Source organism: Felis catus, chromosome F1 (assembly GCF_018350175.1).
Source record: "Felis catus isolate Fca126 chromosome F1, F.catus_Fca126_mat1.0, whole genome shotgun sequence".
NCBI lineage: Eukaryota > Metazoa > Chordata > Mammalia > Carnivora > Felidae > Felis > Felis catus.
The window spans coordinates 64497481-64519914 of NC_058384.1; the positions used below are offsets into that span (position 1 = coordinate 64497481).

At 61.0% G+C, this 22434-nt stretch overlaps 2 protein-coding genes and 3 long non-coding RNA genes across 9 annotated transcripts in view; 3 read left to right on the plus strand and 2 right to left on the minus strand.

Moving 5' to 3' along the window:
- Positions 1-3951: 3951 nt before the first annotated feature.
- KCNJ9 (potassium inwardly rectifying channel subfamily J member 9) lies at positions 3952-10163 on the minus strand. 2 transcript variants are annotated; one of them, XM_045048457.1, is made up of 4 exons: positions 10022-10163; positions 8868-9077; positions 6583-7448; positions 3952-4283 (listed from the first exon to the last, which is right to left on the minus strand). In XM_045048457.1, exons 3-4 carry the CDS (start codon positions 7427-7429, stop codon positions 3952-3954), a joined length of 1179 nt encoding a protein of 392 aa, XP_044904392.1. In that variant the 5' UTR covers positions 7430-7448; positions 8868-9077; positions 10022-10163. The 2 variants fall into 2 exon arrangements, with proteins under 2 accessions (XP_044904392.1, XP_044904391.1); XM_045048456.1 differs by having other exon boundaries at positions 8868-10163.
- Positions 4113-5127, plus strand: LOC111558404. Its single transcript, XR_002739296.2, has 2 exons — positions 4113-4254; positions 4525-5127. It is a non-coding gene; the product is annotated as an uncharacterized LOC111558404 (long non-coding RNA).
- Positions 7095-16094, plus strand: LOC109495801. 2 transcript variants are annotated; one of them, XR_002739295.2, is made up of 4 exons: positions 7095-7220; positions 10762-10913; positions 13515-14471; positions 15124-16094. It is a non-coding gene; the product is annotated as an uncharacterized LOC109495801 (long non-coding RNA). The 2 variants fall into 2 exon arrangements; XR_006591457.1 differs by having other exon boundaries at positions 13515-13606.
- LOC109495800 lies at positions 12684-15490 on the minus strand. Its single transcript, XR_002151496.3, has 2 exons — positions 15380-15490; positions 12684-13559 (listed from the first exon to the last, which is right to left on the minus strand). It is a non-coding gene; the product is annotated as an uncharacterized LOC109495800 (long non-coding RNA).
- A 1007-nt stretch (positions 16095-17101) lies between the features above and the next one.
- Positions 17102-22434, plus strand: part of KCNJ10 (potassium inwardly rectifying channel subfamily J member 10) — a 29263-nt gene continuing 23930 nt past the window's right edge. For 2 of the 3 annotated variants that reach the window (XM_019822328.3, XM_019822329.3), the window contains exon 1: positions 17102-17358. The gene's annotated coding sequence lies outside the window, so the exon portion shown is untranslated. The remainder of the gene's footprint in view (positions 17359-22434) is intronic. The other variant, XM_011291108.4, reaches the window with a different exon arrangement.

A 22434-nucleotide genomic window follows, 5' to 3' on the forward strand; every position in this document is an offset into this window, starting at 1 on the left:
CTCCTCCTGCTGCGATCTTCAGCTTTTCCTCAGCTACTCCTCAGCTTCCCTCAGGTTCTCAGCATTCCTTAGCTACCCTCGGCTCCTCAGCTCAGCTACTCCTCAGCTCAGCTACTCCTCCTCAGCTCAGCTACTCCTCGGCTTCCCCTCAGCTTCGCCTCGGCTCAGCTACTCCTCCTGATCTCAGCTACTCTTCAGCTTCCTCTCAGCTCAGCTTCCTTTCAGCTCAGCTACTCCTCAGCTCAGCTACTCCTCCTCAGCTCAGCTACTCCTCAGGTTCCGCTCAGCTTCACCTCAGCTCAGCTACTCCTCCTCAGCTCAGCTACTCTTCAGCTTCCTCTCAGCTCAGCTTCCCCTCAGCTCAGCTACTCCTCAGCTCAGCTACTCCTCCTCAGCTCAGCTACTCCTCAGCTTCCCTCAGGTTCTCAGCATTCCTTAGCTACCCTCAGCTCCTCAGCTCAGCTACTCCTCAGCTTCCCCTCAGCTTCGCCTCAGCTCAGCTACTCCTCCTCAGCTCAGCTACTCTTCAGCTTCCTCCCAGCTCAGCTTCCCCTCAGCTCAGCTACTCCTCAGCTTAGATACTCCTCCTCAGCTCAGCTACTCTTCAGCTATTCCTCAGCTTTCCTCAGCTTCCCCTCAGCATTCCTTAGCTACCCTCAGCTACTCAGCTTCCCCTCAGCTCAGCTACTCCTCCTCATCTCAGCTACTCCTCAGCTTCTCAGCTCAGCTTCTCTTCAGCTACTCCTCAGCTTCTCCTCAGCTCAGCTTCCCCTCAGCTTCTGTCAGCTTCGCCTCAGCTCAGCTGCTCCTCAGCTACTCCTCAGCTCAGCTTCCCCTTAGCTCAGCTACTCCTCAGCATTCCTTAGCTACCCTCGGCTCCTCAGCTCAGCTACTCCTCCTCAGCTCAGCTACTCCTCAGCTTCCCTTCAGCTTCGCCTCGGCTCAGCTACTCCTCCTCATCTCAGCTACTCTTCAGCTATTCCTCAGCTTTCCTCAGCTTCTGCTCAGCTATTCCTTAGCTGCCCTCAGCTGCTCCTCAGCTTCTCCTCAGCTCAGCTACTCCTCAGCTTCCCCTCAGCATTCCTTAGCTACCCTCAGCTACTCAGCTTCCCCTCAGCTCAGCTACTCCTCCTCATCTCAGCTACTCCTCAGCTTCCCTCAGCTCTTCAGCTCAGCTACTCCTCAGCTTCCCCTCAGCTTCTCCTCAGCTCAGCTACTCCTCCTCATCTCAACTACTCTTCAGCTTCCCCTCAGCTCAGCTACTCCTCAGCTCAGCTACTCCTCCTCAGCTCAGCTACTCCTCAGCTTCCCCTCAGGTTCCGCTCAGCTTCGCCTCAGCTCAGCTACTCCTCCTCATCTCAGCTACTCTTCACCTTCCTCTCAGCTCAGCTTCCCCCAGCTCCTCAGCTCAGCTACTCTTCAGCTATTCCTCAGCTTTCCTCAGCTTCTGCTCAGCTATTCCTTAGCTGCCCTCAGCTGCTCCTCAGATACTCCTCAGCTCAGCTACTCCTCAGCTTCCCCTCAGCTTCCCCTCAGCATTCCTTAGCTACCCTCAGCTACTCAGCTTCCCCTCAGCTCAGCTACTCCTCCTCATCTCAGCTACTCCTCAGCTTCTCAGCTCAGCTTCTCTTCAGCTACTCCTCAGCTCAGCTTCCCCTCAGCTTCTGTCAGCTTCGCCTCAGCTCAGCTGCTCCTCAGCTACTCCTCAGCTCAGCTTCCCCTTAGCTCAGCTACTCCTCAGCATTCCTTAGCTACCCTCGGCTCCTCAGCTCAGCTACTCCTCCTCAGCTCAGCTACTCCTCAGCTTCCCTTCAGCTTCGCCTCGGCTCAGCTACTCCTCCTCATCTCAGCTACTCTTCAGCTATTCCTCAGCTTTCCTCAGCTTCTGCTCAGCTATTCCTTAGCTGCCCTCAGCTGCTCCTCAGCTTCTCCTCAGCTCAGCTACTCCTCAGCTTCCCCTCAGCATTCCTTAGCTACCCTCAGCTACTCAGCTTCCCCTCAGCTCAGCTACTCCTCCTCATCTCAGCTACTCCTCAGCTTCCCTCAGCTCTTCAGCTCAGCTACTCCTCAGCTTCCCCTCAGCTTCTCCTCAGCTCAGCTACTCCTCCTCATCTCAACTACTCTTCAGCTTCCCCTCAGCTCAGCTACTCCTCAGCTCAGCTACTCCTCCTCAGCTCAGCTACTCCTCAGCTCAGATACTCCTCCTCAGCTCAGCTACTCCTCAGGTTCCGCTCAGCTTCACCTCAGCTCAGCTACTCCTCCTCAGCTCAGCTACTCTTCAGCTTCCTCTCAGCTCAGCTTCCCCTCAGCTCAGCTACTCCTCAGCTCAGCTACTCCTCCTCAGCTCAGCTACTCCTCAGCTTCCCTCAGCTCTTCAGCTCAGCTACTCCTCAGCTTCCCCTCACTTCCCTTCAGCTTCTCTTCAGCTATTCCTTAGCTACTCTCAGCTTTTGCTCAGCTACTCCTCAGCTCAGCTGCTCCTTAGCTTCCCCTTCAGCTTCCCCTCAGCTACTCCTCAGTTTCTTCTCGGCTCCCCCTCAGCTTCTCCACAATTCCCCTTCAGCTCCCCCTCAGCTCAAATGCCCTACCTCCTGACGTGACTTCCAAGTCTACGTAGAGCAGTGGTTCTCAAAGTGTGGCCCCCATACCAGCAGCATCGGCATGACCCGGGAACTTGCTAGAAATGCAAGTTTTTGGTCTCTACCCCACACCTATCGAGGCCGAAACTCCGGGAGCGGGGCCCAGCCGCCTGCGTTTCCACAAGGTCTGCAGGCGACTCTGATGGACACGCCAGTTTGACAAGTGCTGGCTCACTCGTTCTCTGTCGTTCTCTGGGCCTTACTCAGCCCCCAGCTTTCCGATCACCGAACCCTCCCGCCCTCTGCTCCGAGAGACGGTCGGGTTCCGTTTGAGGCACACCTGGTGCGGTTGCCTCAGGGACACCGTGTCCGGAGGACGGGAACCAGGTCTTCGAACTCCCGCCCCGCCTGTGCTGGGTCAGTGCTCTGTACCCAGCGTGCACCCGGTGAACCCCGCCAGTGGCTCCCGGGTCACCGTGCCCCAGGACAAACTCCGCTTTCCCACGGGCCCCTGTACCCTAGCTCGAGCGAACTCACTTTCTAGATCTCTCCTGGCCCTTCTTCTTCCCCAGAGCGTCCCTCTTCCTCTCCTGCCGCTGCAGTGCTATTTATGAGATCTCGTCCTGCTGTCAGAAAATAGCCGTCCCTGCTCCTCCTTCCCCGGGCCCTGTCTCCCTGCACGTGGGGGCAAGGTCACTCACACCCGGCCGAGCCACCCCCGCAGCCTTCCGCCCTCCTGCTCCGGTCACAGTGGTGGGGTCGGGGCGGGGCGGGCACCCTCGGCCCGGCCCACCTCCGTCCGCCCGGCGTTCTCTCCTCGGGGTCAGCTCGGGCCACCGTGTCCAGCGAGACAGGTGGGCCGCAGCACGGGGGGGCTGGCCGGGGAGGTGAGTGGGGACTAAAACCCAGCCCGCACTCTGCTCCCCAAGCCGTGCCCTCTGGTTCGGGACGGCATCGGTTCCGGAGGGAAAGGGCGCCTTTCCAGAATTCGCACAGAGATGCCCTAGGGCCGAGCAGCGGCCCCGGGCGGGCCCGCCACCTGCGTCTGTCCGTCTGCCTCCCCGCCGGCGTCCATCCGTCTGCTCCCGTCTCCCCATCTGGCCCCGCATAGACCCATCCTTCTGCCCATCCATCCACCCGTGAACGGACGTGAGGGCCGAACACAGGCTGGCACGTTACCCGTCCCCACCGTCCGTCCTCCCGAAACCAGGCCCCGCGCCGTCCGCTGGATTCTGGGCTTGCCATTCTGAGGGGGCTCTCCGGCCTCAGCGCGTCCCCCGGGGGGGCCTTGCCTGCCTCCTCCTCCGCCCGCGCCATCCAGCTCCCAGGTACCGGTGTCTGGCCCTGCCACAGGGGTCTGGAGGAAAACTGGTCACACCTTGGACTCGCTCTCCGGGGGCGGTAGGCAGCCGTTCTGCTCCTTGTCCGCGCCGGCCCCTCCGCCCGCGCCCTCCCCGGCCCCCTCCTCCTCCACCTTCTCATCCAGCCGGCTGGGGACGGACCAGTAAAGATGGGCGTCTAGGCGGGCGGCGGCCTCGGCCAGCTCCCGGGCGCTGCACGAGGGTGTGGGCACCTCGAAGGTCTGGTGGAAGCTGGCATAGTCCACCTCGTAGAAGCCGTCCTCCAGCGTGAGCACCGACGTGAACCGGTGGCCCCACAGCACCTCGTCCACCAGGTAGGAGCTCCGAGCTTGGCAGGTCATTCCTGCGGGGAGGGACGCGGGTCGTGGCCGGGGCGGGGGAGGGGCGGGGATCCCAGCCCCAGGCTTCCCTCTCCTGCCTCTCATTCCATACCCGCCCAGCTCCCCCCTCTCCTGCATCCGCCCTCGCTCTCTGGACCCCCAGCCCACGCTCTCCCCTCCTCCCTGTGGGAGGTGCCCCATCAGAGAAGCTTAACCTTGACACTGACCTTGGGGACCATCTATCCAACCTCCCTCTGCACACAGGCCGTCCCACTGGAGCCCGACGACGGGGCATCGAGCTTCTCCTTCCCACTACCCGGGATGGGGCGCTCAGCGCCTCACAAGCGTTGCCGCCCCGAACAGGTTGTTTGTTTCTAATAAGAGCTAAACTCTGCCGCTGGCCATTTCACACCCCTTCAAGTATCTGAAAACAGGAGCCTCGGGGCCCATCACGTCTTTTCTTCAGGCTGCACGTCCCTGGCTCCCTCCATCCTTCCTCATGCGACCTGGCTCCCCCCGATTTTGCCGTCTTGATGGCAAACCTGAATGGCCGAGGGGACCCCTTTTGGCACTTTGAGCGTGATACGTGTCCGGCTGTGGCCCGCGCCACGCATGGAGAGGGCTCACCACCTCTCTCCCGGCCATGAGGCTGTCGCTAATAGGGCCCAAGACTGCGTTACATAAGCGTTTTTGGAAGCTGGATCACACTGCTGCAACATTAAGCCTGTGGCCAACTGAAACCCCCGGTTTTTTTTCGCCCCAGCTCTTCAATGCGGTGCTTACATAAGTGATTTTTTTAAAGCCTAAATGTAGAATTTTATATTTATTCCTTTTAAATGTCATCTCGTTGGGCTTTGGCTCATTTTACTTGGCTTTTCAAAAGCGTTTTGAATCCTGACTCTCTCACCCAAAATATTACCGTCCTCTCCAGCTCTGTCTCTCTAGAAACGTCGGACGAGCTCCCCTCCCGATCTCCTCCACGCCACCCTCCCCAGTCCTGCTCGCCCTGGGGCTGTGTCCCGTCTTCCCTGATGGGTTGGCACACCCACCAGGGCAGGCGACCCTCCCCTAGGGTCTCTCCCCCAGCTCCTGTCCACCTCAGAACAAGGGGGAACGGGAGACGGAACGTTAGCTAGCCAGGGACCGGCTCTCCACATTGCAAGCACTGCCCTGAGACACCTTGGGGACACTGGCATTCTGACTCCTCTGGCGAAGGCTGGAATAGGAAGTGTCCAGTGGGGGAGGGGAAGAAGAGGCAGAAGGGACCCTGGGGGGAGAGCGGCTGTGAGGGAGGGAGGGCGCAGCAGGGACCCCTCTCCTTAGGGCTGTTGCTCAGGGCCCGGCAGGCGAGTGACAAGTGGCTGGACAGCAAGGAACGGGACGGGGTGAGGAGGGGAAGGGGCAAGGGCTAGGGCAAGCATGGCGGGGGGGTGGGGGGGGCGGTGAGGAAGCCATGGGGGGCACGGGGGGGGCGGAGGGGGGTGCAACAGAGGCTTGGCAGGAAGGGCCAGGAAAGGGGTTTGAGGGCACCAGCCTGGGAAGCCGGCAGAGGCCGCCGCGCAGGCCATACCCCGCAGCCTTCTGCGGTTTCGTACCCTCCTCCGGCTTCCAGATCTGAGGCCTGGAAGGACCTCATCTGCGCCCCTGCGCTGGCCTCTTCCTACCTGCTCCCAAACCCTTCACTATGTAGGCCTGAGTCGAAGGTCCGGACATCACCCAGGCAGGGGGTGTTGACAGCTCCTTCTGGAAAGGGGCTAGCAATGCTAAGATCATCTAGTTCCTTGGTCAGTGGAAGTCGGGAGTCCTCGGATGGCTGGGGAAGCTGAGGCAGAAGTGAGCCCAGCTGTCAGCCTGTTCCTAAGCTCCAGCCCAGGAGTAGCTCAAGCCACGGAAGGCCCTCGCCACCAAGTTCAGGGGCCCAGACCCTCTCAGCGATGGAGAAAGCCCTGAAGGTACCCCATCTTCCACCTTCCAACTCTGGACCACCAAACCCCGGAGCCGGGCTACCCCTGCCCTATCCGCTTATTACACCCGCGACTATGGACACCCGTCTCAACCTCTCCTCGCCGCGCAATGTCCCGTCTGAGAAATGGGCACGGTAAGGGGAACGGGCCCTCCCGGGGTCGGGAGCGTCGCCGGGACCAGAGGCCCTCGCCGGGCCACGCAGCAAGTGTGAGCTCCGCGACCGTGCCCCCACCCCCACCCCGATCCCGGTGACCCCGACCTCGCGGCCCCCCCCCGGGGGGGGTTGTCGGCCCTCCGTCCGGCCCGCCCCCGCACCCCCCCCCCGTCCCTCCCCGCCCCCCCCCCGCGCCCGCGCACCGGTGGCCTCCACCATGCCCTCGAGGATGACGACGATCTCGAAGTCGTCCCTCTCCAGGGCGCGGCGCGACGCCTCCCAGAAGGGGCTGGCGGCGTCGATCTCGTGGCTGATGACGAGCGGCGACACGAGGAAGAGGCGGTCGTCGCCCGTGTCGAAGCCCACGCTCAGGTCGGTCTGGTGCAGCGGGATGAACTCGCCCTCCAGCGTCTGGCGCGAGCGGATGAGCTTGGCGCGGATGGAGGCCTCGACGATGTGCGACGAGCGCAGGTCGCCCACGCGGAACATGAGGCACAGGCGCCCGTCGCGCAGCGACACCACGGCGTGCGACGAGAAGACGAGCGTGGCGGCGCGCTTGTTGGGCTGCGAGATCTTGACGAACATGCAGCCCACCATGAAGGCGTTCACCATGGAGCCCAGGATGGCCTGCAGCAGCAGCAGCGCGATGCCCTCGGGGCACTGGTCGGTGATGACGCGGTGCCCGTAGCCGATGGTGGTCTCCGTCTCGATGGAGAACAGGAAGGCGGCCACGAAGCCGTTGAGGTTGTTGACGCACGGCGTCCACGCCGCGTCGCCCAGGTGCTCCAGGTCGCCGCGGCCGTAGGCCACCAGCCACCAGATGGCGCCGAAGAAGAGCCAGGTGAGCGCGTAGGCGAGCACGAAGAAGAGCAGGCTCAGGCGCCACTGCAGGTCGGCCAGCGTGGTGAACAGGTCGGTCAGGTAGCGGCCCGGCTCGCGCACGTTGCCCTGCTGCACGTTGCACCTGCCGTCCTTCTCCACGTAGCGCTGGCGGCCGCGGCGGCGCGGCGGCTCGGGGCCCGGGGAGCGGGGGGCGCCGGCCCGCGCCATGGCGGCGGCCGCAGGGGGCCTGCGGGACGGGAGCGCCGAGCCTCAGCCCCCGCCGGCCGGCTCTAGGGGGCGGGAGGGGGGTGGGGGGGCGCCCCGCGGCCCCCGCCCCGCCCCCAGACCCACCCCAGCCCCGCCCCCAGCCCCAGGCCCGCCCCCAGCCCGGGACGCCCCGCCCCCAGCCCGGGGCGCCCCGCGGCCCCCGCCCCGCCCCCAGACCCACCCTCAGACACAGCCCCACCCCCAGCCCCGCCCCCAGCCCCAGGCCCGCCCCCAGCCCGGGACGCCCCGCCCCCAGCCCGGGACGCCCCGCCCCCAGCCCGGGGCGCCCCGCGGCCCCCGCCCCGCCCCCAGACTCAGACACAGCCCCGCCCCCAGCCCCCGCCCCGCCCCCAGCCCGGGGCGCCCCGCGGCCCCCGCCCCGCCCCCAGACCCACCCTCAGACACAGCCCCACCCCCAGCCCCAGCCCCGCCCCCAGCCCGGGACGCCCCGCGGCCCCCGCCCCGCCCCCAGACACAGCCCCAGCCCCAGCCCCGCCCCCAGCCCCAGGCCCGCCCCCAGCCCGGGACGCCCCGCCCCCAGTCCGGGGCGCCCCGCGGCCCCCGCCCCGCCCCCAGACCCACCCTCAGACACAGCCCCACCCCCAGCCCCAGCCCCGCCCCCAGCCCGGGGCGCCCCGCGGCCCCCACCCTGGGGCGCGGTGGGGGGCTGCCTCACACCCTAAGCCGGCCCACTGCCCTTCTCCCCCACCGGGCAAGGACCCCGGCCCCGAGGACCGTCCCCCCTCCCCCCCTCCGCTCCGCGCGCGCCCCAGACTGCGCGGGCCACGTGCCCTCCACCCCCACTGTCCCGTCCCAAGTTCACCGCCCCCCCTCCCAACCCCGCACGCAGCCCTCCTCCTTGGCCCTCGCGCCCCTCGCTCGCTCCGCCCCCTCCCACATCTGTCGTCTTCCCCCCACATCTGTCGTCCCCCACCCCCCCCCGCTGCTGCCCGAGAAGGCGTGGAAGGGGCGGAAGGTCAGGGCAGCATCTCCAGGGGGCAGGGGCTGAACGTTCCCACGTTAGGACGTTCCCACTGGCAGTCCTCCCGGAGGACTGAGCTCGCTCATCGCTGATGGGTGTCAGCCCCACGTCCCCCGGGTTCGTTCCACCGTGGGGACGGCCTGAAAAGGGGCAGCAGGGCTGCAGGGTATGAGATCAACACGGACCGCCGGGGTAGAGGAAGCACAAAGTTCACGAGGAGTTAGGCTTGTATACCCCTCTAGTCCCCGTCCCCCCTCGAGCCCTGTTCAGTCGGATCCAGTGCAGCAGTAAGCACCCACATTTACCTCCCCGCTCCCTCCCGTTCTTTGGCGGCAGCCTCCCACTGGCTACCCTAAGCACAGCCCCCCCCCCCCCCCCACCATATGGCCCAGAGCTCACATTCCAAGGGAAGCCCACCTGATTTCGCTTCAGATTCTTCCCCCCAGGAGCAATCTGGGCTGCAGGGTGCTGAGAGAGAGGTCCAGAGCCCCTCCCCCGGCCCCAGACCCCTGCAAGGAAAGCTTTAGAAGAAGGACGTGGTCCTGTTCAACCTTCCCTTCTTCCTGGGACTCGTTCTCTCCGCCCACTCCAGGGAAACCTGGGTTGGCTGGGATGGGGGAGGGGCGGCTGGACAGGAGGAAGGCGACAAGGATCACAGATGGCCTGGATGTTTGACCAAGGCCCCGGGGAGAGACTGCTCGGATATACAACTCCAATCCCGGCGCTCCAGAATTTAAGTTCTGGAATGAGGTGTTCGGCTGGAGTGTGTGTGTGTGTGTGTGTGTGTGTGTGTGTGTGTGTGTTTGGGGTAGAGGGCAGGAGGAAAAATAAAAAAAGACGCCTTGGAACTTAGGGACACCTCCCCCACATTGATTGTCCAAGAGGAGTCAGGGGACACAGGGTCCAGGGCAGATCAGGGTCTTTCCCTCCCCCCACAATGAGCTTCCCTTTCCCTGCTTGCAGCCAGGGATGCCCGCTAGAAGTTCTCTCTAAGCACTGACTGGCTCAGAGACCCCAAGTCATGCAAAAAAGTACCTGGTTCCCACTTTTCCTAGCGTCAGCCCCAGGGAGGCTTCCAGATGTTCTCTCGGGGTCTTAGGTCATCTGAGCCCCCATCTGCCCGCTTAGGCAGATCTCTCTGCACAGGGGTGGGCAGGAACCCCAGGGTCTGATCACCCCCAGAATTCTCTTGCTTTCCACCGCCCCGGGGATCTAGGCGAGCCTTACTTCGTGTCCCCTCGCCTGTCTTCCTGAGCGGAGGCTGCATATTTCTCAGTGGGGAGGTAAAGGTGTGAAATAGACTTGATTTCTGCACCTTCCCTCCAGAGACTCCTGTTCCTCCAGCTTACTCCTTATTTCTTGTGCATGCTGTGACCCCTTTCCAGAAGACCCCAGGGCCACATTTTCCTGGATCTCCCTTTCTCCCCCTGCGGAGTGCTGGCCAGCAGGGGGGGGGGGTTATTTTTTGGAAGGGGCTCTGGTGCAAGCTCCCTCAGGAACGAGCTGTTCCCAAGCCCCCGCTTGCCTTGGATTTAGGGGCCCAAACCCCAGTCCCCCGCAACTCAACTCACAGCGCGTGGAGAGGAGAGTAGCCGGCAGCAGAGACCCCTGGGGGGTAGCGTCCATGCCCCTGACACCACCCCTTCCCCGGCCCCCCTGGAGGGTGGGAGCCACAGGACACCGCTGTTCCTCCTAAACGTAGCGGCAGCTCCGACTAGGGCTGGCCGTCCGTGTCATCCACTTCCCAGGCTCCCCTGCTCCTCTCCTGTTTCCACAGCAACCAGTCTGGCGACAGCTCTAGAGCATCCCCCTCCCCTCCCCAGTCCTGGGTACCACTAGAGGCTGAGCCACACGCCATAGCTATTTTTAGCCCGAGTCCCTCCTCCTGGACAACTCAGAGCTCGCCTCCTCACCCCCTCAGGAAAAAAAAAAAAAAAAAAAAAAGAGAAGAGGAAAAAGCTGGCACGCTCCCTGAGAAGCTTCTTGCTCTGCGAAAATACGGGCCCTGGCGTGTTTGGGAATAAGGCGTTTGATCTCCTGGGGATTCGAGCCCCCCACCCCCACCCCCGGGAGCTGGCATCTCATCACCTCCAGCAGGGGTCTCTGGGTGCAGGCATGACCCTCAGGCAGGCACCATCATGTCGCCCCCTTTCGGAGAGGCCATCCGATCCAGGAGGAGATCGCTAGAGAGAAAAGAGGTCCACCCGAGGAAGGGAGGCGGGGTCAGGGGCTCTAATCTTTGTCACTGGTTTATGGCGTGACCCAAGGAGTTGCTTCCTTCCTTGAACCACCAGCGATCCACTTTTCACAGGGTACGGACGCAGACAAACCTCCCCTTTGAACCTGCTTCCCGGGGTGTGCGGATCACACGAGGCAACCCAGATAGAAGGGCTTTAAAGTGTATTTTGCTACTACCGAAAAGTCTGGAAACAACGCAAACGTCCAACGGAGAGAAAAGCCTAGGTGAGGGCTTAAAACTCTCCGTGCGACCAACTTCCGCAGAGCCCGGGTGCTGGGCAAAGTGCTAGGTGGGGGTGGTTACAGAAATGACACCTAGTCGCTGCCCACGAGGAGCACGTGGTCCAGTGGGGGAGAAAGACAGGCAGACACAGAACGCGAATATCACTACCGATAATTCCTTGAGCGCCAGCTATGACCTGGCCACACACCTCCTCTAAAGACCCCGGGAGACACCCTCCGAGAGGGGTATGGTGTTCTCCGTTTAGGGACGAGACACCAAAGCACAAAGGGGAAGAGAGTTGCCAAGTGTCACAGAGGCAGAGAGAGCGGCCACCGTCCTCCACGTGTGTCCCCGGCTCACTGCGGGGCCGGGAAGATGTAGAAACGGACACTGGAGGCTTAGAAGTTGCTGGAATGATCTGAGGAGGTGGAGAAGGTGGTGACTGAGTAGTATAATCTCGGGAAGCGGTGTCCCGGGTTCAAGTCCCGGCTCTGTCCGCTGCTAGCTGGGTGGCTTCGAGCAAGTTACTTGACCTCTCTGATCGCTTTCTTCACCTGAGAAATGAGAATTATCCATCTCCAAGAGAGTCTCCTCCTTTTGGGGGTTGTCATGAGGCAGCGCCTGGCACCTTGTAAATGCTCCGCAGGTGCTGGCTACGTCTCTCTTCTCCTTGTTACCCTCATCCGGGGCATCTCCCGATACCCCCACCCTGCTCCTCCTTCCTCTGTTTCGGTGCCACCCAGTGAGGCCTGCAGGGGGCGCTGCGGGTACACCGCCCTCCTCTGCCCAGCCCTCCTGCCCACGGTTCTTGTTCCAAGTGGAAATACCGAGTTTTCAGCCCGAGATTGGCATCAGGAGGGCTGTTAAAGCCCCAGTCAACATCCCCGTCTCCTGGGCCCGGCCCTGTCACCTGAGCCTTGGGACTGCTAGCCTGCCCTTCTCTGTCCTGCCAAGCAGCTGCTCACGTTGGTTCTGCTGTGCCAGGAGCTCAGAGGGAGGAAACCGGACCCCTGGGCAAGAGAGCATTTGCATAGAACTGGCCCCATTTCCTGAGGGTGGGGGGGGGGGCGTCACAGGGCTGGCAGGCCCATCCGGAGGGTGTCAGCCAGCCCCCTGCCTCAGTCCCGCTGACCACCACCCGGCCCCTGAGGTGCCTCCCCCCTCTCCCCTGTGCAGGTCCTGGACTTCACCTGGTCTCTAACTTCAATCCCTTGTTTCTCATTGAGCTTGAGCAGAGGGAGGGAATCAAGTTTTCTTAGGTTCCAGAGTGCAAGACCCCAGCTTTCTGGCATCCCGACAGGGAAAGCAACTTTACGAGGAATTGGTAAAACATGTCAGTACAGTGGTGATGGTGGGAGACTGGGTTTGGAACTTGAGAATGTTGAGGGCGGGAGGGGCACGGCCGGGGCCACGTAGGTGGTCCACAAAGAACCTCGTTACGAGGTAGAGAAAGGAGCCCGCTCTGGGCAGGTGCATTCCTTATGGCATGTGGCTTGGAGAGTAAGTGGTACTTTGGGGCAAAAGCAAAAATAAAAAGGGGGATCCTTCTAGTAGATACAGCTCTGAGCCAGGGTGCAAGGATTGGCAAGCCGAATGCCGTTCAGTTCTCAGCTTGCCCCCTCAGTGAGTGCCTCTGTGCAGTCCACAGCCTGTACAGCTGTATGTGGGAGCCCTGGGACCAACCAGTCTGGGAAGGTTTCCTTGAACGAGATCATGAGACTTCTTGGGTAAAATCTTGGAGGTGGGAGAGGAAGTATGATGGGAAAACAGGAGATGGTTGAGGATATGAATTTAGTGGAGCAGGGAGGCCAATCTGGCAGAAACGATAACAATTGTCATAAATTCAAGGGAACTGGGGCCCGAGAAAACTCAGAGCAGAGGGAGAATACGATTGAAGCAGTGGATGCGGGTGGAGGTCAGAGCGAATGGGGGGAGGGGAGCAGAGCACAGCACCAGGACAGGGGGGACCCCACTGGGCACCCCAGGCTGAGGCACATCCTGGCCTTCTGGCTTTTTCCAGCACAGCTAGGGGATCAGAGCCTTCTCATCAACAGGTCTATCTTGCTTGATAGGATTGGTGCCGATTGCTCAGGATTTAAAAGTCCTGGCATTTAGAGGTGGTCCAGGATTAGTCCTCACCTTCCGGGTCTGGGATGGGTCCTTAGGCAGGACTAAGACCAGGCATCCCAGCTCCTGGTCCCTGGTTGTTTCTTTATTCCCTGTAGTCTCTCTGCTACCACAGTGTATTGGGTGTCACTGGGATTTTAATCCGTGGGACCCAACTGGAAAGATACGAGAGGAGCCACCTAGTTAAAGAAATTCTGGGAAGACTCCGTTAGCAATGTGATCAAGCACCCCTCAACTTCCGTCCTATAAACGTGGGTTTATGTACACTGCATTTCGCGGAGGGAGGGGGTACGTATACCTAAACAATAATCCTTTAGTGACTGGGGCGATGTAGCCTCGTCCCTCCGTCTCGCGGTCCTCTGTGGTCTGGATCATCCAGCTACGAGGTGCCCACTACTGATGGAAATTTGTTGAGCTCAAATGTTGCTCGGAGCCCCATAGTGTCCAATGCAATCGATCATCTCCACTCTTTCCAGAGCAAGGTCAAAGAGGAGACGAGGCCGAAGTCGGAAGGAATGAATCTGAAAGGAGCAATCGAGAAGACAGTTGGCTACACTGAGAGAAGGGGGTAGGTCTTCAGAGAAAGATGGTTCCCCTACCCACCACGGAGGGGTGGTCCAGAATTAGTCCTCACTTCACGGGGAACAGACGGGTCCCAGGAGAAGGTGGTGGTCATGGATGTCACAACCGTGGCAAATTTTTCATACTAACCTGCGTGCGTGTTGACAAGATTACGTTTAACCTACGCAAATTCACTCTAGTGAGAGGAGCTTTGGAGCCAAACACGTGTGGGTTCAGGTTCTGAAACTAACACCTTCTAACTATGTAACCATAGGCAAGGCAAGCCACTTCACCTCTCGGAGCCTCGGTTTCCCCATCTCAAGTGATATATGTATCTTCTATCATAAACACTCACAAATACCAATTCCTTATGTCCTTTATCATGGGTTCCCTATTGGGCTTCTAGTGACTATTCTAGGACTTTCTTTTTTTTAATGTAAGCTCTACACCCAGCATGGGGCTTGAACTCACAACTTGGAGATCAAGAGTTGCATGGTCTACCGACTGAGCCAGCCAGGCGCCCTTAGGACCTCTTTTCCGTAAAAAGATTTGAGAAAGTGAGAACTGTTGTTCGACAATATCTACAAAGGAATATATGCGATGGGTACATGTGTATATATGTTGTAACACATGACTTAAGAACAAAAACTCCATTTAAGTCACTCTTTTAAAAGTAGAAAACCACAGTTCCATTTGAGCCATCTGTACTTTTCCACGGTCTTGCACCCTTGCCGTTCTAGAACTTCTGAGCTCTTTCTAGTTGCCCGGTCCCGCCCCACACCGTGATTTTTAGCAAATGGCTCTTCTGCTTTCCAGGGAAGGTGCAAGCCATTTGCAAAGAACTCCTCCAGAGACCTCTCCTTCACCACGAGGTATCTCTTCTGCTCCCGTCCTTGGCTCTTTCCTCCCTGGCCTCTCTGAGGCATACCCTAAAAGCCTAAAAGCGTCGAGCTGAGGAGCTTGGACCGTGCCCAGGAAGCAAGGGGCACCCTGTTTGGGGGTTGATAGAGGGGTGCAGGGACTGACATGGTGAAAACAGGTTGTCTCTTCCTTTGAGAATGGAGAGAAGGGGGAAGGGTGGGTCCAGGGCCTGGGCTGTCAGTGATCTTCCTGATCCTGGCTGTGGCCATGAAATGAAAAGGGACATCCTAGAGAAATATAACAGAGAGACCTGGCAGGATTTGGTGGCTTAATTGACGTGTCAAGGGGTGGAGCAGAGGGAAGGGTGAAGAGTGGAGATCAGTTTCAGTTTTTAAATCTGATCGACAGGGAGGGGCGCCTGGGTGGCTCAGTCGGTTAAGCCTCTGGCTCTTGGTTTCAGCTCAGGTCGAGATCTAACAGGTCGTGAGCTCGAGCCCCACATTGGGCTCTGCACTGAGAGCATGGAGGCTGCTTGGAATCCCCTCTCTCCCTCTCTCTCTGCCCCTTCCCTGCTCATGTGCTCTCTCTGCCCCTTCCCTGCTCATGTGTCTCCCCCTTCTCAAAATAAACCAATAAACTTAAAAAAAAAATGTGATTGACCAGGAGAAACACAGAAATAAAGAAGTCACGAGGGCTGCCAGCCTTGAGGAGGAAGAAGATAAGTTCGGTTTGGGGCCTGTCCGGGCGGAGCGGAAATCCCCCACCAGCAGCTGGAACTGAGATGCTCGAAAGAAAGCCCAAGGCTGAACACAGAGATCTGAGTGTAACTTGGAGATGAGAGCCAGAGCGTTGTCAGTGATGAAGGCTCCACCTCAGACACAGAAAGAGATCAAGGACACGAAGAGAACACAGGACCAACCCTTCGGCATTGGAGGAGCGAGCGGCTGTAGGTTTGGGCGCACAGGGCCAGTGGAGGCGGACGGGGCTGGAAGGACACCACGTCTAAGTCACAGCGGGCCTTCTGTCCCACGGCGAGGCATCTGGATTTTCCTTCTGGCCGACGGGCGGCCACTGAAGGCTTTTACATTGGGAAGGGACACAGTCAGGTTTGTGTTTCAGAGAGCTGGTACCTTACAGGTGTTCAGCCTTAAATGTAGGAGTTCATGATCCGCAGGATTGTTCGAGTGACGGAAACTGGAGGTGGGGATGCTCGTGAGAGGGCAGCTGCAGAGATCCTGGCCAGAGAGGGGCGGTGTCCTGGGGCACAGCTGAAGGATGCGGCAGAGAGGAGGGGGCAGGCTCTGGTTAGCTCAGATGAGGTGAGAAAGAGAAAAGAATCAAGGCTCTGGCATTGCGGTCTGCTGGCCCCTCCCTCCAAACCATCTCGCTCACCTCCAGATTTATCTTCCTAAAATTCTGCCAGGGCTTCGTCTGTCCTCGGCTCAAGACTTGGCCTCCAGGAACCCAGAGCTGACCCCCAGCTGGCACCGTCCTCTCTTTCCCCAACACAGACACCTCACCTGTGGCGCCTGGCTTGCGGCCCAGCTCCCTCCCCCAGGGGGGCTAGTTCAAATGTACATTTACCCAGCGTATGGCTTCTAGAGGCAGATCTAAACTAAAACGTTTCAGGTTTCTTTGCTTTTTTTTTTTTTTTTTCCAAGATGTATATCAACTCAAGATGATAATGCCGGTTACTGATTAATATAGTTAAATATCTAAATATCTATGATGAACCAAAATGGGGAACTGATTCTTTCCTTAATAAATGCCCAGGGCGGGAGCCTGTGGATTGGAACCACTGGAAGCACGGATTCGGATACTGAGAGCAGACCTTGGTGACGGCGGGGTTGAGAAGAACTGCCACCTGCTCTCTGTCTAGTCCAGGGGGCCCGTGTGCCGCCGTTTCCCAAGCAGACTTGTATTTCCATGTGTCCCGAGGACTTGGTGACTGTGTTCCTTCTGCCTCGGCTGCCCTGCGCATCATCTCCCAGGACCTGAATCCTCTGCGCTCTTCAGGGCGCTTATCAGATGCCCCACATCTGCCAGGACCCCCTAAGTAGAGGGACCTGGCCCCTTCTGCGGCCTCCAGCGCCTCGCACCTGCGCCGCGCGCCCCGCCGCGTCGCGGCTCCGGGACCCGGCGGGCTGCTGGCGGGGAGGCTGGTCCGCGCACTCGGCCCCCGGGACCTCACGCAGGGCTTAGGGCCCGGTGACCGGCAGAGGGATAGCGCGCCAGAGCCCAGCCCCAGCCAGCCGCTTGGCGCTGCGCGCAGGGCCACCGGGCCGTCCCGAGTTCATTTCCAGCTCATTAACTCGGCCCGGCCCGCCCCCCGCGCCCGCTCCCCGTCGCTGACACGGCCGCCGCCGCCTCTCCCCTGTCATCGTGCCAGCGCAGCCCCTATCGCTTCGCCCATCGTCTCGCGTCCCTTTTCCTCCCGGAGTCTGTCTGGGTCCCGCTCCTCGGGCGCTGCGCTCGGCCCTGCGCCTCCATCTGTCTGGGTCTCCGCTTCCTTGCCCCCTGCGCCCCGCCCCCCGCCCCGGCCTCTCCAATCCCGGCGGCGCGGGCCTGGCGCTCCACGTCCCCATTGGCCCGCCCGCAGCCCCCCGCCCCCGCCCGCCGGCCCCCTCCGGGCCCCTCCATTCACACAAAGTTTGGCTCCGGCGCTGCGGAGGGAGGGGGCGGCCCGGCCCGGCCCAGCTCTGCCCCCGGCCGGCCCGACCCCGGCCCCGGCCCCCGGACCAGCCCTTATCTGATCCCAGCTCCGGGTTTAAGAGTCCCGGCTCTACCCGTCGCTCGCCTCGGTTCCTCATTCCTGCCCGCCCCGTCCGTCCGTCCGTCCGTCCGTCAGTCCGTCTGTCCCGCTGCCCGTCCGAGGGGCCACTCCACCCCGGACCCAAGGTAAGACCCTGGCCCTGATGGAGCCCTGCCCACCTCGCTCCCCAAAGATAGGGGGAACCCCAGCCCTTCGGTCCCCACCCTGTCTGGTCTCAGCGGTACTGTCCTGTTCCCCAGCTTCCCACCTTGGGCGACCCCAAACAGCCCCTCCTGGGAAGGGCTCCCCAAGAAAGAAACCTTACCCATGCTGGTCACCTCCAGCTCATTGGGCTAAAGAAGGGGCTTTGCCCATGCCCCTTCCCACCAGGCGGACCGGGCAGGGCATCACAGCCCTCTCAAGGGATACAGTGACCACCACATACAGGTAACCACGCATCGCCCACTCCGGCACTCCGGACAGCGCCCTCTCTTCCCAAGATGGTCAGGTTACCCCCACTCCCATGCCAGCCCCTTCCCCCTCCCCACACTGTGACACTCATGTAGTGACACCCATTGATCACGAGTCCACACATGGGAGCAGAGACACAAACCGCTGGGATTAGCGAGCCGCGGGAGCCTGGTGTGCCTGGGACCCCTGCCCACTTGGCCTCGTCCCTCCACTCCCACTTGCCCTGCATGTCAAGCCCCCCCTCCCCATCTCTTGCCCCCTTCCCCAGGTAGGTCACACTAGGGTCCCTGGGAAGCAAGCAGGGCCGCTCCTGCGAGAGGAAGAAGGGCAGGTTGGGTTCTGAGACATTCACGCTCCAGGCAGAGATGCCCCTTCCCCATCCCAGCCCTTGTCCCCACCGGGAAGTGACCAAGGGCAGCGGTGTGAGGAAAGAGATAAGGGTCAAAGCTTCCCGATTTGGGGGAGGAGAGCTGTGCCCCTGGGATGGGTAGAAGGACAGATCTGGGACAAAGTGGGAGGGGGGCCTCTGGTTACTTGAGATGTCACTCCTGCTAATGAAGCACCCAGAGTGAGGTGGGGGGTGGAGGGCCCAAAGGAGGCCAGGGCTCAGGACGTGAATTTGTTGCTTATCAGCACAAATTCTGGCTAAAGGTTTGGGGCCCGTCTGCCTCGGCTGTGGTGTCTGATGTGTTCCCCCACCGGGACTGCTTTTGGGAGTTCGGGGGGGGGGGAGGCGGGGAGAAGATGAGAGATTTGGGGCCCTGGCGTGAGGAGGGTCTCGGTGCAGGGGTGCTCGGCAGGGCCTGGAGGGCACCAAGCCATCGGCCTGAGGAGGGGCCAGCAGCCCCCGCTGCGTTCTATTTGGTTCCATCTCCGGACCCTCTCCCTAATCTCTGCGAGTTTCCGAACGTGTTCCTGGCGCAATGGTGGGCACCGTCCTGTGCTGAGGGTAGGGCCTGCGAATCCCTCAGGGTGTGGCCTGGTTGCGGGGGACCCAGTGTCGAAGGAGGCAGGTGTTGTGGCTTCTAGCTACTTCTTCGGGGAGCAGGAAATGAGGGAGGGGGAGGGACGGCGTCACGCCAGGGAGAGGGGCCAGGGCTGGGCTGCGGAGGCGATGGGCATGGCCCGGGCAGGGCCAACCCCCTTTCCCCGCCCCTCTGTCCTTTGGCGGTGGTGGCGAGGGAGGGAGAGAGGGGGTGTTGGGGGGCGATCTGGGCCAGTCCGGCCTCCCGGAGCCCTTGCCAGCCTGGGTCCTGAAAGGAGTTGCTGTTTTCTGAGCCGTCCCCCCCCCCCCACCCAGCCGGAGCCCGAGCAGCCAACTTGTCTCAGTCGGTATCATATGGCAATGACTCCACGGAATGGAGGGGTGGGGGGGGGGTTGGTGAGCAGGGTTATGGGTCCATTCCTTCTGTGGTTCCAATGCGGAATTCCACTGCAGCCCCCTACGCTGAGGGGGGGAAAAATCTGTGTTCCCAACATCTGCCTCACATGCAGTCTAGGGACGCTTGCGTTCGTATGGGAGGGTTAGCTGTCTGGCCACCGGCAGCCCCCCACCTCTTCCCGTGCCCCTACCTGCACCTCCATACATGAGCTCATTTGTAGCTCCAGGTCGTTTGGCTTGGAGGGGAGGGCCCGGCAGAAGACCCAGGGACCTCTCTTCCCTTGTCCTCCCTAAGGGACCAGAGAGGCTTGACATTTGGATCTGGGTGGGCTCAGAGCCCTCCGGATCATCCTGGGATCCACGGGATGAGCGGTTTAGGGTCCTGGGGGGCGGGTCATACCGAGAGACCCACTTCCTCCGAGGAGAAAAGGCCTGTTGGGCCTCCTGGCGAGATGCTCGGCCTCTGCACGCGAGACGGAAGACGGGCCGAGTCCCCCGGCGTCGGTGGGGGAGAGAAAGAGACGTGGGGCCACGGAGCCCCCAACTTTCCTGCCAAGGGTTATGTAGGACGGAAGGAAAAAAAAAAAAACCTTCCACTCCCCCTCCCCTTCCCGGCCTAGATTCTCCTCTTGCCTGACTGGTCAGTGCCACTGTCCAGGCTGAGGCCAAGCGGTCCAGGACAGTGGGGAGGCCCCGGAAGGGGCAGGGAGGCCGTTGGGATGGAACTACGGAAACATAGACGGTGGGCAGGTCTGGACTGCAAGGGTTTTAGCGCCCGGGGAAGGGTGGTTGGCAGGGCAGCTCCTGGAAACCGAACTGCGGGAGTTTCCCCCCGTCACCGCAGCTCCCCCACGGGCTGAGTTCAGCGCCTCTCTTCCCTCATTCCAGTTTCTCGTACATGACGCTGCCGTTCTGCATGGGCACGGTGCCTCGGGGTGGGGGGGGGACCCTCTCCATCCCCTCCCCCGCCAGAACCTTGAAAGGGCAAAGAGAAGGGGATTGTGGGAAAACCTCTCCCGTGGGTGTCCGCCAGCCCCGCGCTGGATTTGAGGCGGTGGGGAGAAGGGAGGGGCTGGCTCTGGAATGTGGAGAGAAGTAGGAGCTGGCCCGAGTGGCCCCGGGGAAGCAGGGCTGAGGTGGGCCTGAGCACTTCCGGCCTCTTAGGCCGTGACTTCCCAGGACAGGGCCATAACGTTCTTTTTTCCAAGGGGCAGAAGGCCCTGGAAAGGGTTGGGGCCGCGGCTGGAAGGACTTAGGTTCGACTTCAGGAAGCGCATCCCATAAAAAAGGAAAGAAATCTGAGATGGAGTTTGGGAAGGAACGGGAGACCACCTTCTGGAACAAAAAAACCCCACCCCTAAGCCCCCAGGCCCATCCTTAAGGCTTCTGAGGGGAGCTGGGAAACACAGGGAGGACGCGGCAGCCGTCGGGAGGCCTCTCCGCCACGTGGTCCCAGGGCTTCTTCCCGCTCGGGCCCCACCTGGGAGGCCGTGGGTGGAGCGGTTAAGAGCCTGGCCTTGGAGTCAGACTCCCTGGGTTCAAATCCCGGTTCCACCGCTCGGCAGCTACGACGTGCGTCCCCTCAGCCTTATGACGGCGCCAGTAACAGTTGGGGATTGAACGAGTCGCTGCTGGTAGAGGGCTTGCAGTGATGCTCAGCACCTAACACGTGTGTTTCCTGCCGTGGTGCTCCCTCTCTCTGGCCCGACTCTGCCTCTCCCGGCCCCCGGGGCCTTACCACAGCCCGTCCCTGGTACTCCCGAGGCCAAGTCCCAGGCTCTGTCGCTCCACCCTTCCGGAGTTCGGGAAGGCAGAGAATCCTCACCTACAGATGCAGGCGGGACTCCCGTCTTCATTCCCACAGATGGCCCCACGTGGGCCCGGCCTCCTCTCCCGTAGCTTCCTTCCCTGTTTCCAGGCAGGGGTCCCGTCTTCCACTGGGGTCCACGAAGTGTGAACTGAGACGTTGAGCTTTCTAAAACAGTCTGTTTGCCCATCTGGAGCAACTTCTCCCTCCCAGCCAGCGGCCCCCCACCTCAGCTGTCCCCCACGAGCCTGCCTGTCCCTCTGCCGCCCGGTTTACATGCCCGCCCTTTCCTCTGTCCCCCAACCAGCCCGAGTGTCCGCAGCAGCCTCCCTAAAGGCCTCCCTGACTCCAGCCACCCTCTCTCCTCCGTTCCCTCCCTCTTCACCGCCCAATTCCCCCTGGGACTGTCCCCACGAAGCACCTGTTTTGTCTTGTCCCTTTCCTACCCAGACATCCCTGTTGGTTTTCAGATGAAAACTCCCCATCACGGTCTTCAAGGTACTTTATGGAAGTTTTCCTCGCTCCCCTCCAGCACCCCATCTCTTGGGACTGCCCTCTTGAGAGGGGTGGGGGACGTGTCCACCGGGCATCCCTGAACGCCTTCTCTTCTCTCCCTCTGGGCCCTCGCGGGGCCGTTCCCATTCCAAGGCTGATCCCTCCTGCCCAGCGCCACCCGCGTCTCCCCATGGGCTCTGCCATCTTGTACCCCTTTCTCCTCAGCAGTCCGCTTGTCCTTTGTCCCCTGTGTCTGTGACTTTGCCCGGATGTCCAACGCAATCGAATGGTAGTGCTGGAGGGGACATCCTGTCTCCTTCCTTGCACGGGGGCTCCTCTGGGATGGGGACGTGACCCTGCAGAGTTTGGATCCCCCGAAGCAAAGGCCTCTCTTCCCTTCCGGGGACCCCTCAGCTCCTAGGAACAGAGTGCCCTCTGACCAGCTTGACTCTAGGTAGGAAACCTTTCTGGTGGCTAATTCTGCAGGGGAGAATCCCGACTTTGGAGGCTTATGAATGTCTGGGAGTGGGGTGTGTATATGTTAGACCCTATGATTGAACTCCCTGGGGAACTTCAAGAGAAGCCCCTCTCCCCCCAACAGCCCCATCCTGTGGAGATGGCATCACCCTAAGATTGCGAGCAGCAGACCCCAAGACCCCCAGTTTCCAGCTCTTTAAGCATGTTGGCCCAAACCCAAAAACTCCTGCGGGGATCCGCTGAGCCTTTCTCTCCTGGCCAGGGAGGTCCGCTCCTGCTCGCTGGGCTTGTGGGCAGGCGTCCGGGGCGGAAGAGGCACAGGTCAGAGCCCAGTCTGGGGCATCCCAGTTGTTCTGAGCCTCCCCCTGGGCTCGAGAGCTGGGAGATCTGTGGGGACACCTCCCAGGTGGGGCACAGGCCTGACCAGTTACCCTTACGTTCTCCCTGGGACTGTCCCCTAGCTGTTCCCTCGCCCCTAGTCCCAAACAGGAGACCTGGGCACAGGCCTTCTCCCCACATCTAAACCTCCCCACCGACCCTCCCGGGGACAAGACATGGGCAACTGGCAGGAGGAGAGAGCGAGTATGTCTG

Bases quoted from the DNA above. Each gene is read 5' to 3' on its own strand.
- KCNJ9 (XM_045048457.1), bottom strand. From the start codon at position 7,429: ATGGCGCGGGCCGGCGCCCCCCGCTCCCCGGGCCCCGAGCCGCCGCGC. The intron at 4,284-6,582 runs GTGCGCGGGCGC...CCCTCCCCGCAG, and splicing joins GGGCATGGTGGAGGCCACCG to GAATGACCTGCCAAGCTCGG.